General features: G+C 35.3%; 2 protein-coding genes across 2 annotated transcripts; both read right to left on the bottom strand.

Annotated features, from left to right (window-relative positions):
* Positions 1 to 528: 528 nt before the first annotated feature.
* LOC132187289 (uncharacterized) lies at positions 529 to 7,012 on the bottom strand. Its single transcript, XM_059601557.1, has 9 exons — positions 6,761 to 7,012; positions 6,571 to 6,633; positions 4,994 to 5,126; positions 4,171 to 4,390; positions 3,469 to 3,597; positions 3,328 to 3,377; positions 1,984 to 2,081; positions 1,617 to 1,904; positions 529 to 1,384 (listed from the first exon to the last, which is right to left on the bottom strand). The coding sequence occupies exons 2-9, from the start codon at positions 6,619 to 6,621 to the stop codon at positions 896 to 898; spliced, it is 1,458 nt and encodes a 485-aa protein (XP_059457540.1). The 5' UTR covers positions 6,622 to 6,633; positions 6,761 to 7,012; the 3' UTR covers positions 529 to 895.
* Positions 7,013 to 13,938: 6,926 nt separating this feature from the next.
* Positions 13,939 to 14,406, bottom strand: LOC132172221 (uncharacterized). The gene has a single exon (XM_059583687.1). It carries the CDS (start codon positions 14,404 to 14,406, stop codon positions 13,939 to 13,941), a length of 468 nt encoding a protein of 155 aa, XP_059439670.1.
* Between the last annotated feature and the right edge of the window lie 662 nt (positions 14,407 to 15,068).

Raw genomic sequence — 15,068 nt, 5'->3', positions numbered from 1 at the left:
ATGCTTACTCGTCTAGGTCTCTTTGTGACCTAGCCCGTGAGTCACCAGCGTGGCTATAAAGTTTCTAGCAACTTTCAATCTATGGTGGAAGTAGTTTAGGGGTTATTGATTGGTTCAGGGGTTAGAATGAAGAAGAAAGGGATGATGAGTAGGTTTGGTAGAAAAATCCAGTTTTTTTCAATCATATTCCATATAATGATTTTAGCTTATGTGTCAAATATATATTGGATGTTGCAAAAGTGGTATTTTACACAAAGACCAGATAGTAAGGGCTCTCTTTTTAAATAACGTAATACCATATACACCAATAAATACAACAAAATGTGAACCATAAAATAAATGTCCTCTATTTCACATAAAATAGAAAAGATCCTATCCCAGTGGACAAAGTTCTCTTGCTATTATTTATATTGCTGTCATTTTCATTTGTTTGCTTTCGTTATTGATTAGCCTCTTTACGTTTATTAGCTTATTTTCCCATCAAATTCACTTTATTAGAAAAAAAAGGAAAAAATTGCACCTCAACGGTTTCACCACAAAAATGAAAGCTCTTTCAGCTTGATTAGAGAAGAGAAACGTGTTTGATGATAACACGTTTGAGTTTCTAAAAGTTGACACGTGTAGTCCTAACCATTGTACAAAAATATCATCCTCAACTTAGGTGCATGATTTTTTATAGTTTTTTCAACGATTCAGATTTAATTTCACTATTTTTTTTTTTCTTAAAAAACTTGAAACTAAATCTAGACCATTGAAAAAACTATGTAATTTTTTTTAGAATGGAGAAGAGAAAGTAAAAACAATTAAGAAAAGAAAAAAGATAACATCATTACAATTTACAGCAACAACAACTTCATGACAATGAGATGGAAAGTGGAAACCAACCTCACTGCCCTCATTCATCTTTCATTGAAAGTTCATGCCTCCTCTTCTGCCCAGCCTCCACCAGTAACGTCAAAAGAGCCTCGCACACTTGGGAGGCGTCTGCTTCAGATGAGTCATCGTTCAATGATGAGTACACCATCCATGCATGGTCCAATTTTCGTTTCGGCCGCACGACAATGGATCCGGGGACTTCTGCGTCGCGGCACGTGACAAGGCCGTCGCTCTTCTCGCCGTACCTGGTTTGCAGCAGCTGGGCACACGCAGCCATTGCAGCACCAAGGGGAATTACCACTGGGAGTTTGGCAGGTTGTGCTGCAGATAGGGGAGCAACCACTGGGAGCTCAGCATGTGCAACGTGAGATAATGTGGCTAAAACGGCAGGAGAAATGCCAGCTTCTGTGTGGAATGAAACCACAGGGAGTTCTTTTGGCAATTGATGTTTTGTCAAAAATTGTCTCCTCTTCTCGTAAGTCAAATCTTCCAAAGCTTGCATGTCACCCTTCACAATAGCAGATGATATGTTACAACTCACAAATCATTAGTATATTACATATTAACCCAAAATACCATTAACAAAATTATTCATGTCTTAATATACACAATGCAAAGCAGACACATTGGAAGAGTGAATCAAACTCAAGTTAGATTCAAATTCAAAGACGCCACAGCTTGCCATGCCATTCTACCAATAGCATACAGAAAACTTTGATACGAATAAAGCACCAACTCACCTTAATCACTTTACAGATCAGAATCTCCATAAGTTTCCGTATATTAACATAATCGCCGAGCTGTCCTTCTCGCAAGATATCCGAAGCTATGGGGCTGCCACCATAAGGACTCTGTGCTAATGCTAATCCAGCAACCTTATCTTTCAAATCAGACCAATAAAGTGATAAAGCAGCAGCTGCATCTACTCCCCCTTTGCTATGTCCAAGAAGCAAAACGCGTTTTCTGGAACCCCAATAGATTTCCTCAATGTACTCTTTTATCTCTCTGGCATTTTTCTCAACTGAAGCCTGATTAGCAAATCCTCAATGTTTAGTAAAAGAATTAAAGTAACATGCAGGTGCAGACGAGTTAAACATAACCATTTACCTCGCTGTGAATCTTGGCAATATGACAGGCTAGACCCATCTTTGAGAAACTATTCTTTGTGTTAACAAAATATAGCGGTCCATGGTTGCTGAAAAGACCTGCCAATTGCGAAATCAGCCAAACTGATGAGCACAAGACTCATGCGGCCAAAAAAAAAGGGTACAAGAACCTCAAGAAAACATCAGAATCCCTCCACCATTAAATTCAACATGTAAATTGTATTTAGGTCCATGCATTGAATACTAAAACTGAAAGACGAGACCCTTATTTTTATTTTTGTGTCAGTAGTAGAAAATTAAATGTTATCAGCTCAGCTCACCAAAGTTATCTAATCTGATGTATTCTTGTATAAGTAATTTATCAAATAGATCACCAGAATGATCCATTCTCACTACATTGTGTAATTTTGTTACAGTGGTTTTGGATTCAATATGTTGAAGGTCAACACTTCAAAATCCCACATAAAAACTGTGTTGACAGATGATGAAGACTCCAAAATAGGAAGTTATGCTGTAGTAGAAGGACACTATGAAAATAATCCCTACTCCCTGCCACAGCTTAATTCCTGAGCTACCCTGCCAAAAACATGTCTTTTGGCCTGTAACAACCCATTTTCAAGATTCACCAGAGGTGGCCCCTAAATCTTCTAATGTCTACCACATCATGTAGGAAATAAAAAATGGCACAGCTTAAAATAAAAATAGGGGAAAATACACTAGGCCCCACAAACTACCACCCCTTTGGCACTTTTTTATAAAACCACCCCTTTTGCACTTCAACCACCAAATTTTAAAAAGTGACACTTGAGCTCCTCTAACTACCACACCATCACAAATTATACCCTTTATTAGCATCTAGTGATGAAATGTACGGAAAAAAGCCACATGATGTGCAAATGAATTTTTTTATTTGACTACCCAAATTACCCCTAAAAATTATTAAAAAAATATAAACAACAAAAAACTAAAGGGGGCAGCTGAAGCACCCCCATAGGCTGAGGGGGTGGTTTGGTCATCCCCAACTGGTCAAGGGTAGCCAAACCACCCCCCATGGCTGAGGGGTGGAACAGCCACCACTTCATTTTTTCAGTTTTTTTTTTTTTAATAATTTTTAAGGATAATTTGGGTAGTTCAAGTAAAAAAAATTCGCGTGTGCATTAAGTGTGGCATTTCTCTGTCCATTTCAATGTCATATGCTAACGGAGGGAGGGTGTAACTTGTAACAATATGGTGATTGGAGGAGGTCAAGTGTCATTTTTTAAAGTTTGGTGGTCTAAGTGCCAAAAGGGTGGTAGTACTAAGTGTATTTTCCCCACAAAAATAAGAGAACAATTGGAAATGCTACCTGGAACCAGCAAATACACCATTGAGTTTGGCAACTTGTGAAGACCATGCCTGACAGATGTTTGAAACAACTGATTTAACAACAGCATAAACATGCAATACAGATGTGGGCATGTGAAAATTGAAAAGCAGCAAACTCTACCGGACATTGTCAAGAATTTCCATGAATCTTCCGGTTCCATCTTCAACTGGTGGCATTCCTGAAGCACGTTGTAGCCAACCTATATCATCTGCAGACCCACGAACCGTCCGTCGTGCCCGGTCAATAAGGCTGAAATAAGCATCACCATTATTAATTAACCAATATCAAAAAGCCTCGAGTAGAATATCTCATGCATGTGCAAGGGAAAATCAATGGAATGTATATCACAGGAAGCAAGGAACTAAATAATCTTCCGCTATCTTACTGGTATCACAACCAGAAGAAGCTATTTCATGCATGAACTAAAGACAAGGTACTCCTCCCACCACCATCCCTTCTCTTCTCCCCCCCTCTTCTGCATTCCAATTGAGTAACAATAAGCTTTCTTATCACAAATTTAGTTATCCCATATTTACATGTTTTCAAGTAACCCCTACTAAAAATATTAAAAAAGGTCATTGGGATTCAGTATTGACGAGAAATGCCAAAAATTGTTTTGGATCAAATCAAGTAGACCATTACCAACTAATAAAATTGAAAAAATTGTTCATGCATATGAAACTTTCCAAGATGAAAGAAGTAATCCTTTAAGTTCAAGGTCTGTTAAAGCAGATGTACTCAATATATAAATTACATTGTAATTTTTCTTAAATTAACGTAAGGATTAAAGATCTTCATACTTGGTATGTAAAGAATTCATACCTTTTAAACATTGAAATTCCATTTTGTCCAGTATGATTTACATCTCCACTAGCATCTTGAGAAGACTCTCCCGCTGAGGTGCTTGCTATTTCACTATTTAGAGGAGCAGCAGCTGCAGCATTAGTGGTAACCACAGACCCCATAGTTTCTCCAGAAGAAAACGTTATTAATTCCTGTGCATGTACAATGGAATTCCCAGAATCTCTATAGGAGGGTTCTACTGCAAAAATGGCAGAAGTATGTAAGTCAGGAAATCCAAATCCAATGCCTATTAAGGGAAATGATACAAGTATCATATAATTGCAACAGCTGATAGTTAAAAAGAAAAACAATTGCAATCAGGCAGCTGAAGTACCTGAGCAAAGTGAATATATATATATGATGCATTTTGAATTCTTTACAGAAATGAGATTATGAACATTGTTCAAAGGATTCGTTCCATTAAATTGTTCGACTCAACCTATATCATATTCAAATCCAACATCAAACAGAATAGAAACATTGAAGGAAGATGTCTAACTAATAAGTTCAAACCTTAAATTCATTTCTGCCATCTTCTAATAAACTTATATATTGATCAATCAGCCTATGTGTCTACCTAAAAAGTTCAGTCCTAAAATTCTAAATATATATTCAAATCAACTCGATTAGTGTGACAAATAATAGGACTGCAATGTCCATTGCATTACATTTTTTGGGTTTTTTTTTTTTAAGGGGTGATGGGAGAAATCTTTTTTCCTCTCGTTATGGAAATTTCTTTATAATTTCAAAATAAAAATGTAATGAAAGGAGATGATAAATATGCATGCGGGAGGAAGCTTACCAGAATAATCAGAGAAACATCCAGTAAACAAAGAAGTTGTTTGTGCAAGATAAGAGGCAGCTTCATTGAGTGATGGTACAGAGGTAAATAGCTGGGGAATGAGACCATTATTTCTCAAACCGTCATTTGGCACCTGAAAGATGAAAGCCATTATAGACACCATTATATGATTGTAAAGCTACCAAGTGACTATATATTGAATATAAAAAAATCCTTATAGCAATATCTGAATAATCTGATGACGAGAGGAAACTTATTAGTTACAGCTACAATAGGATCTTTTCTTTTATTTACCAAAATATACGCCACAAAAATGACAGAAGCAATAAGAATTATAAATATTCTAATTTTGCTGCATCATCTCAATGAATATGAAGCAAAGAACTAACATCATCCCTGATTATTAGAGGATATATGGACAAGTGAGATTGTCAACCCCTAGGTCGGCTCCAAAATGGAACAGTAATAAAGGCTGTGAAACCCATGGGTTCTGTCATGGCATGCATTATAGTATTAAAGATGCAGAATTTGGTGTGGAATAAGTTGAAACCAGTATGTGATGTTCAATAAACCAAGTTTGCAAAAACATTCACATGCTCCTCCATTATTCTAAGAACAAATGTTTTTCTTTAAAATGCAGACACTTAATTCTAAAACAAAATTCTAACATCACTACTGTAAGCAGAGCCATCTTTCACAAATTCTCCATCAAGACCGGCCAAACCAAAAAATTAAATACCCAATTCTCATAAAAGGCAGCCAAGTCACCCAGCTTACTAAAATATAAGTAATTGACCCCAAGTGGAGGAAAAATGAGAGACTCGAACTAGTGACCCCCGCTTCATTAGACGTGGTCTTCAGCCAATTGAGCTACCCTTGGGACCTAAACATGATTTCCCACTACTTAAACCCTTCGGTGACACCTTATTCTCAAATCTAACAAATAGCGAACACATTTTTACTCAACCCAATTCACCTAGCTACAACTTTGGTGAAAAGCAAAGCAATATCGACAGTTCCTGAAGAACCAAGGGTTCACTTCAAGAAACACCCACATCAATGAAGTAACAGGGTATGATTCAGTGCATTGGCAAACAAGAAAAATGATATTTACTCAACCCGATTCACCTAGCTACAACTTCGGCGAAAAGCAAAGCAATATCGACGGTTCCTGAAGAACCAAGGGTTCACTTCAAGAAACACCCACATCAATGAAGTAACAAGGTATGCTGCAGTGCATTGGCAAACAAGAAAAATGCCAAATTAACAAACTTTTCTGCATAACTCTGAAACCACGAACATTTGCAAAGTAACACTAAAAGAATTGAAAATGACTGCTACGAAAAATAAATTCCAAGGAATTAAAAAATCCCGATTTCAAGGCCTATTTTCCAAGATTTCCACGTAAGGTCCCCTCACAATTCCATCTTAATCCAAAATCCAAAGCACAATTCAACACGACCAAACGGCAAACACAGATCCTAAATTACATCCAAATATTAATACTATTACAAGAAATTTACAAAAATTCTTGAAACTAACGACCGTCAAGAAAAGTTTGAGACGGTTATACTTACAACCAACGGTACGCTTGGCTCTCCCCGTTCACCGTTGATGGCTTCCTTCATTGGAACCAAATTCTAAAAATTCGATAACAAAAACAACATCAAAAAAAAAAAAAAATTAGGATAAACATTCCATATTTACAAACAATTAGCAATAACGCACTCAATTTTGGAGAATTTATAGATAGTAATACGGTAATACCTGAAAAAGAATATACCCAATTGCGCATCAAAGAAATGGGACAATTTTAGAGAGAATGATCGATTGCTTTATTCATTCCAAGAGAGAGGGGGGTTTCTTAACAGCAAAGGAATAACGACAACACCGAAACGTGTCGGTAAACGGCGTCGCGTCGTACGACTTTTTCCGGTCTTTTGTACGGTGGATTTTGGTTTGAGGTGATGATAGATTGTGTTGATTTCAGGCGAGGCCAGGTGTTTGTACGTCTTTTTCTTAAAAAAATAAAAATATTTATTTACAATGAGTTTGCATTTCCATTAAAGAGTTTGTAGTTCCATTTTTGTTTCTAGGCAATTCCAAAATGAGAAATGCTTTTTTTTTTTTTCATTTTCATTTTCATTTTGCCCTTTTGTGTCTATTTCGGATATATTTTTGTTGAGATGGCATGGTCGTTCGGTATTGATAATTTTTTTCTTTTTAATTATAGGCGAATGAAGAATGTCAACTCAGCGAAAATATACACAAAATGGACGCCAGAATACAAAAAAAACATTTCTCTTCCAAAATTATTCATTCAGTATTGTGAATGAGATAACTTATCATCAGGAGTTTGATAAAGGGTATGTCGTGTAATTTAAAAATAATTTATTTGGAAACACAATATTAAAAAATATATAGTTATGTGTTTGGTAAAATTACAGTTTGACCTTTAAAATTTTAGTTTAACCTTTAAAATCTCCTGTTTTTAAAAACAAATTATTTTCCTATGATTTGTAAACGAGCGTTTTTTACATTTTCAAATTGCAATTTTGTAAAACCCTACTCACAACCGATACATTTTATATTATTTGATTTAAAATATAGTATATTTTAGGAAACATTTCACATATTCCTCTTAAACTGTCACTCAATTGACTATGTTCACCCCAAACTACCAAAATTGTCAATGTCCCCTAATGATGAAAATACATTTACTAAAATAAAATAAAAATTCAAAAAAAAAAACCTAAAACTAATTTTTTTTTTAAAGAAAAACAAAAAAAAAAAAAGTTTGGAAATTTAAATAATTCTTGAATAATTTAAATGAATAAATAAATAAAAAGCTAAACAAATTTTTATTTGATTTTTGTCCTAAAAGAAAAGGCCAAAACACACATTTAAAAACATATGATTGCCATAGAGTTAAGATGATGTGACAATGAAAATTTACCTTTGAATCAACAAGGGCTTATAAAGAGCAAAATTAGCTAATTTTCACTGCAATATTATCATAATTGTATGATATACTAAGGCTCATTTTGTTTCGCCGTAAAATGATTTACTAAAAATGTTTTTCGTATTTTCAAATATTTGGTGCAAGATAAAATAATAATCAACGGAAAATATTTTTCCTTTACCCGAAAATTCTTCTTTAATTTTCTGACTTTAGCATCTGATTCTCAAATCGACGGACCCTGTCAAGACCTGCCCAGGACCTTGTAGGGACTTGACCAGGGCTTGCCTGAGACCCGCCCAGGACCCCGACGGGACCTGCTCGGGACACACCCGAGACCCAACTGAACTCGCCTGAGACCCGCACCGAGATCTGACCGGGACTTACTTAGGACTTGACTGAGACCTAACCGGACTTGCCCGGGACCCCGCTAAGACCTACTCTGGACTCACTCGGGACTCGACCAAGACTCGTCTGGGACTTGACCGGGACCCAACCGGACCTGCCCAGGACCCCGCCTGAGACTCGCCCAAGGCCCACCCGGGACCTGCCCGGGACTTAACCGAGACTCTCCCAAGACCCGCTCATGACTCATCGAAAAATATTTTCGGCGGAAAACATTTTTCTTAACAATGATTTCTTAAAAAACATTTTCCGGTATTTGGCATGTACAGAAAATCAAGCGGGTCCCGGTCGGGTCACCAACATCGGAAAATGTTTTCACTGCAAAACATTTTTCGGTAGTTGGTGTGTACGCAAAATCATATTAAAAACACTAAATTATTGTTAGTTAATTTGTATATTTTAATTAAACATAATTTTTAGTTTTATTTTTTAAAATTATTGTATATTAGTATTTTTATGTTGGGAATAAAAATTACATTTTATAGGTTAATATGATTAAATGAAAATATAAAAAATATTTGTGATTTTCCGTGCGCCGAAAAATGTTTTCATCGTAAAATAACTTCTTTAAAAATATTTTATGCCCAAACAAATGGAGCCTAAATAACATTTCCCTTTTAAAAAAGTTAGAAAATAACAATGGAAATTGAAAAAAAACGAAGGATTGAATTAATTCTGAAATGGAAATTATACAGAAATTCGAGATAATTATTCTCCTAAAAAGAAGTCTCAACAAAACTTCCACAACTCCCCACTAACTCCCTTTTTTTTTTTTTTTTTTAAATGAATCAATTCAATTTCATTCATTAATAAACGGGCATAAAGCTTAAATAATACAGAACAAAAGCTCTGAAGCAATCATAGTCGAAGCTACAAGGTTACAAGTATCAAAGATGACGTATTACATTCTAGACTCAAACAAAATCTGTTAACTTATGACTAATTTTCAAATTAAATAGAAAATCTGCGCCAAACAAACTCAAACCAATGTATAGGTAGCTCTTATTCTTCGGCATTGAAGGTAAAGAACCCCAAACCAAAGCTCACCATTCTCAACCCGAAAGCCAGGATAACGTTCACATCCACAACCCAAAGGTCTGGACCAAAGCAACAAACCCGAAGTGCATCATGCGGGCAGATCGAGAGAGATGACCAAGCATTATTACAAGCAAAAACAAAAACGACTACAAGAAAACAAAACAAGACAGAAAGAACAAAAAAAAAAAAGTCAAACAAAATTACAAGAAAATAAACAACATGAAAAGCACACCAAGAGGATGATAGCAGCCGGAAAGAAGAGCTGATCGCGCGCTTGTCGGAAACCAGAAACGGAAGGGGCGTTGGAAGCTCATAGCGGTGGGGACGCGAGAAAAGCCCAGCAGAGGACGGTGGGCGGCGGAGCACGCGGAGGAGATTGGCGGCACACTCAAATAGAGGGGGAAGTTTGAGTGAAACCCCAAGAGCATCACCAACAAAGTGTATCTAAACAAGCAGAAAAAACAATAAAAGCAAATACAAAAAGAAGCAAAAACAACTAGGACCAAAGGAAGGGGAAGAGGCAGAGAAGAAAGGGAAAGGAAAAAAATCACCCAAAGAGATAGGCGCATTAAGTAAATAGGCTAACTCACTAAGCGAAAGAGGGTGATGGGAGGGGAGGAGGGAGGCAAAAGAGGGAGAGGGGAGGAGGGCTAGAGGGGGAGAACAAAGGTTCTCCCCCTCCAACGACTGCTAGAGATAAAACCCTAGCTGAGAGAGGGGGTACCCTAATTCTGATTGTCCACAGTGACCATTAAACATCACTAACCGCCTATTAATATGATGGAAAATGCTAGACATCCAAAGACTTCCTTCCCAAAAGTTGGTTTCCAAATGATATGTCACCATCCCATGAGTTGGTGACACACTTCCCAAAATAATAAATCTCATGAGATTATGACACATTATTTGGGAACTAACTTTTTAGAGGAAAATTTGGGATGTGTAGTACTCCTCTAACATGATAACTCCCCTAAGAAAAAACAGATAGTCACATGCTGGTCACGTAACAATTGTGTGGACGGATGAACAAACAGATAACAAAGAATCATTACACACAAACATCAAAATTTCGACCAATAATCATTGACGATGAACAAACAGATGACCTAGCTTTTCGTTCGTTCTCTCGACAACCAAATAGGCCGCTTAGCGGAATAAAAAAGTTAGACCATTGCCGTCCTTGCCGGCGTCTTACTATTTTTGTAAATACCCAAAATAACGGGACCCGAACCCGAACCCAGAAAAACAAAATCCATCTTTTCCTGAACCGGTCTCTTCTTGGGTTTCCTCACCGACTTCTTATCGGTGATGGCGATGAAATCTCTTACAATCTCATCGTTCGGTAAAGCAATCAAACCTCTTTGTTTTATCTTTGAGACTATTGGCGCTGGCGCCACTCATATATTTTAAATAATATATATTATGGAGTAGGGTATATTGTCTAATCGGATGCTGACACATATATTTTAAACTCTCAAGAGGAAACCCAACTGAAATTAGGATTTAGAGATCTTCATCCATTAGATTAGATTTAGCAATAATTAATAAGAGGTTTGATACGGACACAACACAAACCCAACTCATGGCCAACTTCTCTCCTACGTGTAAAAAAAATTTGAATTTTAAACCAAATAAATCCAACTTATGGCTAACTTCTCTCCTACGTGTCATTTTTTTTTAAAAAAAAAAAATTGATAGAGAGGATTTTGAGATTCTGAAAATTTGGGAAAAAAAACAATTTATTTGGTTTAAAATTCAAATTTTTTTTACACGTAGGAGAGAAGTTGGTCATGAGTTGAGTTTGTGTTGTGTCCGTATCAAACCTCATTAATAAATATGTATCATATATATCTTAAGGATTAATTGAAAATTTCAAATCTAGCGAACCCATAAATATGTAAAGCTTTTATAGTTATGTTATTTTGCTTTCGTTACATCTAAATTAATTATAGGTAGCAAATTCTTTTGTGAAACAACATTTAAAATATGTGGTATATGGGACACGTGGCAATTAAGATTTTGGATAGAATATGGACGTAGGGGCAGCATCCATAGTAAACTAAATAGCCAAAAACTATTTTTCTCTATTTTAAATAATAACTAACATCACAATTTTAGCTATTTATTTTTATTATTACATTTAAATATTATCTTTTCAATGATTTCTTTATTCTTTCTCAAAATATTTATATTTTTGAATATTTGTCTTTCCCTTATCGTCATATTTTTGAATGATTGTCTTTAATTTTCTTATTGTCATATTTTTAAATATTTATCTTAACCTACCGGTTATATTTTTAAAACTTTGTCTTTTCTTAAGAGACATATTTTTTAAAAATAGTGAAGTACAATGTTGTAATCTACTTGTCTTGCATGTGGTAATATGAAAATAAGGTGTAATAATAATAATAATAATAATAATAATAATACTTTATGCGTTAATAAGCCTTTCCATCATATGATTTTTAACTATTAAACAGTACAAATATGCAATGCAAATTTATGATCATGTAATTTGCGTTGTGTTACATATATGCTAACAACAATACAATAAAAGGGACGTACGGTTTTTTCTGGTATTTTTTTGGTTCTACGTAGATAATTTTTTTTTTGAGGAACCGATAAGGTAAGTTTTTTTTTTTTTTTTTTTTTTTTTTTTTACTTTTTTAGAAAACAATATTCACGTATGATAAATTCTTTTGTAAACACAGCATTGATGTTATTAAGTATTAGAAAAATAATAGAACAAGAAATTGAAATTGCTCATAAATATTATGTAGTTTCACTTTCTGGGCTCTGATGCTTAGTGTCAAGTGTGTCATTAGCACCCTACTACGCACACACGTGCGATGCTTCACCCCGTACTAGAGTTTACGCACAAATGTATATACCTAAGCATTGTTTTAAGAAAAATGCTAGGTGTTCTCTGTGTAAGACCAAGTCAACATTAGAAAAATATCTTGCATTTCTCTTGTTTTGAAGCAATTGCTTTAAGAGTGTAGGGCTTTGTAAATGTCAAGTTGACTTTTCCTTTTTTCATGTATGACTTTCTCCATTCACTGCTCTTCCACACATTTCATTTAAAACATTCTCTAACCACAATATATATATATAATAATAATTTTGAAAATTATCAACATTTGTTTTATTTGTATCCTTTACTGCAAGTAAAAATGTAGTATATTTTACGTTTGCAGCATCTATGTAGGTTGATAATGAAGCAGTAGACTTTATTGAACAAAATTGGAAAATTTTACGTTCCTTTTTAATATTGATATTTAAATAAGCAAAAAAAGAAAAAAAATGATTAGGAGTATAGATAATATATTTAAATCCCAATACTTTAGAATTCCTAATTTCAAATGCAACATAAGAGTCCTAATATAAGCAAACTCATAATAAAGATTAGATAAAAAAAAATGTCTACAATATATAATATAATTCATTCTATTTTTAACCATTTTCGTAATAAATGGAAGAATCTATTATTAAATTTGTGTGCAGCTACTTGACTGCAAGATGTGTATTGGTGTCATAGTCCCTGACTGCAAGGGTGAGGTATAGGCTATTTTAGCTGCGCCAGAGGACTACGTAATTAACCTTGTAATCGTGGAAGCCACGTGCTCTTAGCATGATGCTCTTCAAGTGGTGCAGGCTTCGTGAAAAGAAGCTAAATATGACCATCTAATTGAGGCTCGAGATTTAACGTTTACAAATCATTCACATCCTCAACAATTTGTAGATAGTGGGATCGATTGTCTTGCAAAAGTGGCGCTATTTCTTAATGATGAAAAAGAAAGTTTCCCGTTGTATTCGTGATGTAATTCTCTATCAAGCAATGTGCTTGTTTCATTAATAATATTCTGCTCATTCCCTTCAAAAAAAAAAAAAAAGAGTTTCAAGATGCCATATTACTTGAAAATTTTAAATGACTTGCATGATAATATATACATCAATAAATTAATAAAATTTAATCATATACATAAAAGGATGAGTAAATGCTCTATAGTAAATTTATAAAGAGAAATGATAGAAATACTAAATTTTTTTACCAAAATAATGTTGAACTTATTAATTGAAGATGATCAAAATAACTAATAATGAAAAATACTATTGACAGCAATGAATAAGCTACAGATCAATTTAATCATTTCGATACCTATTTTTTAGTAAAAGATTTAGTACTTATAACATTTGTTAATTATAAATACTCATATTACTAGGCTAATGTGGCAATGTCATAATTAAGAAGATGGTGATCTCAAGCCTATTTAAGTAGATAAAACAATCCCTTCCTCATTCTATTAAAAAAAAAAAAAAAAGCTTTCAATTTTGCATTTGCATAGATGGATGAAGAAACACATAACAAAAGTAGAATATATATATATATAATCACTACACACAAACATAGAATTTCGGCTACTAATCACAAACATTGACGATGAGAAAATCTTTCCTCCGTTTTCTCGACAATCAAACAGACTGCACAGCAAAATTTAGAAAAAGAAAAAGAAAAAAAAATTATACCACTGCCGTCGTCTTACTATCTTTTGTAGAGACTCATAATAATAGGACCCAAACCCGAACCCGGAAAAAGATAATCGAGCTTTTTCTGAACGACCTTCTTTCTCTTCTGAGGTTTCCTCACCGGCCTCTTTCCGGTGATGGCGACGAAATCCTTTACAATCTCATCGTTCGGTAGAGCAATCGGAACTCTCTGTTTTTTCACTGAGACTCTCGGCGCCGCCGGTCGTACACGCTTGCTATGTTTTCTCTCTGGCTTCTTCACCACCATCGGCATATCCTCTTCATTAGATCCACCGCCGGTATTCGGAGCAGCAGTCTCCGGTGTCTCCTTCTCGTCCGGTATCCCGTAATCCTGATAGAACAGCGACGGCCAAGAAACCGAGCTCTTCCTGAAACGCCGGCGGCAGGCGTGGTGGCGGGTGGCCCACCCAGGGCCGGGCAAACAAAAGTTACGAAGACGCTGAGACAGGGCAACGGTATCCATTGCCCCACTTCCTCTCTCCACCAGAGAAAACCGATCGATCGATCGATGATTTCAAGAAGAAGAAGAAGAAATACAGCGCAGGTGATGGGGAACGAAAAAAAGGAGTATATTTTGGAAACTTCGGTTCTACAGAGAAAGTGAAGAGGCTGTTGCACAAAGAAGAGACATATATTATGAGTATGGGTTTATATTGTCCAATCTGATGCTGACACATATACTTTCAACTCTCAAGTCAACCCGAGAGATTAGGATTTAATTAGAGACCTTCATCCATTAGAGATCTATTTGATTTTGATCTTTTTGATTTGAGATAGAATCTAGTAAAAACTCTATATTTTGTCCTAAAAGTCAATGTGGCATGCCACATCATCTTTTTTTTTTTTTCACAAAAAATATGATGTGGCATCTTGCCACATGGACTTTTATGAGCAAAATGTGGAGTTTTTATTAGATTCTAGCATTTTCCTATTGATTTACCAATTTATGAGTTAATTAAATAAATATGCATCGTAGTTAATAAATAAATAAATAAATGACTCACGAGGCAACATCGCCTGATTTGCCATGTGAAAAGGGAAGCTAGCGGTGCAGCTCATAGTCTAGCTACAAGAGCTTTACAAAACGTTACGAATCAAGTTTGGATAGAAGAAATCCCGGCCCTC

Source organism: Corylus avellana, chromosome ca1 (genome assembly GCF_901000735.1).
Source record: "Corylus avellana chromosome ca1, CavTom2PMs-1.0".
Taxonomy (NCBI): Eukaryota; Viridiplantae; Streptophyta; class Magnoliopsida; order Fagales; family Betulaceae; genus Corylus; species Corylus avellana.
This window is presented reverse-complemented; position numbering and strand designations above follow the sequence as displayed.

Excerpts from the sequence above, each read along its gene's own strand:
- LOC132187289 (XM_059601557.1), bottom strand. The coding sequence starts at position 6,621 with ATGAAGGAAGCCATCAACGGTGAACGGGGAGAGCCAAGCGTACCGTTG. Across the intron at positions 4,391-4,993 it reads ATGTTTCTCTGATTATTCTG|TAGAACCCTCCTATAGAGAT; the intron begins GTAAGCTTCCTC and ends CCATTTTTGCAG. Across the intron at positions 1,905-1,983 it reads TTGCCAAGATTCACAGCGAG|GCTTCAGTTGAGAAAAATGC; the intron begins GTAAATGGTTAT and ends TTTGCTAATCAG.
- LOC132172221 (XM_059583687.1), bottom strand. The coding sequence starts at position 14,406 with ATGGATACCGTTGCCCTGTCTCAGCGTCTTCGTAACTTTTGTTTGCCC.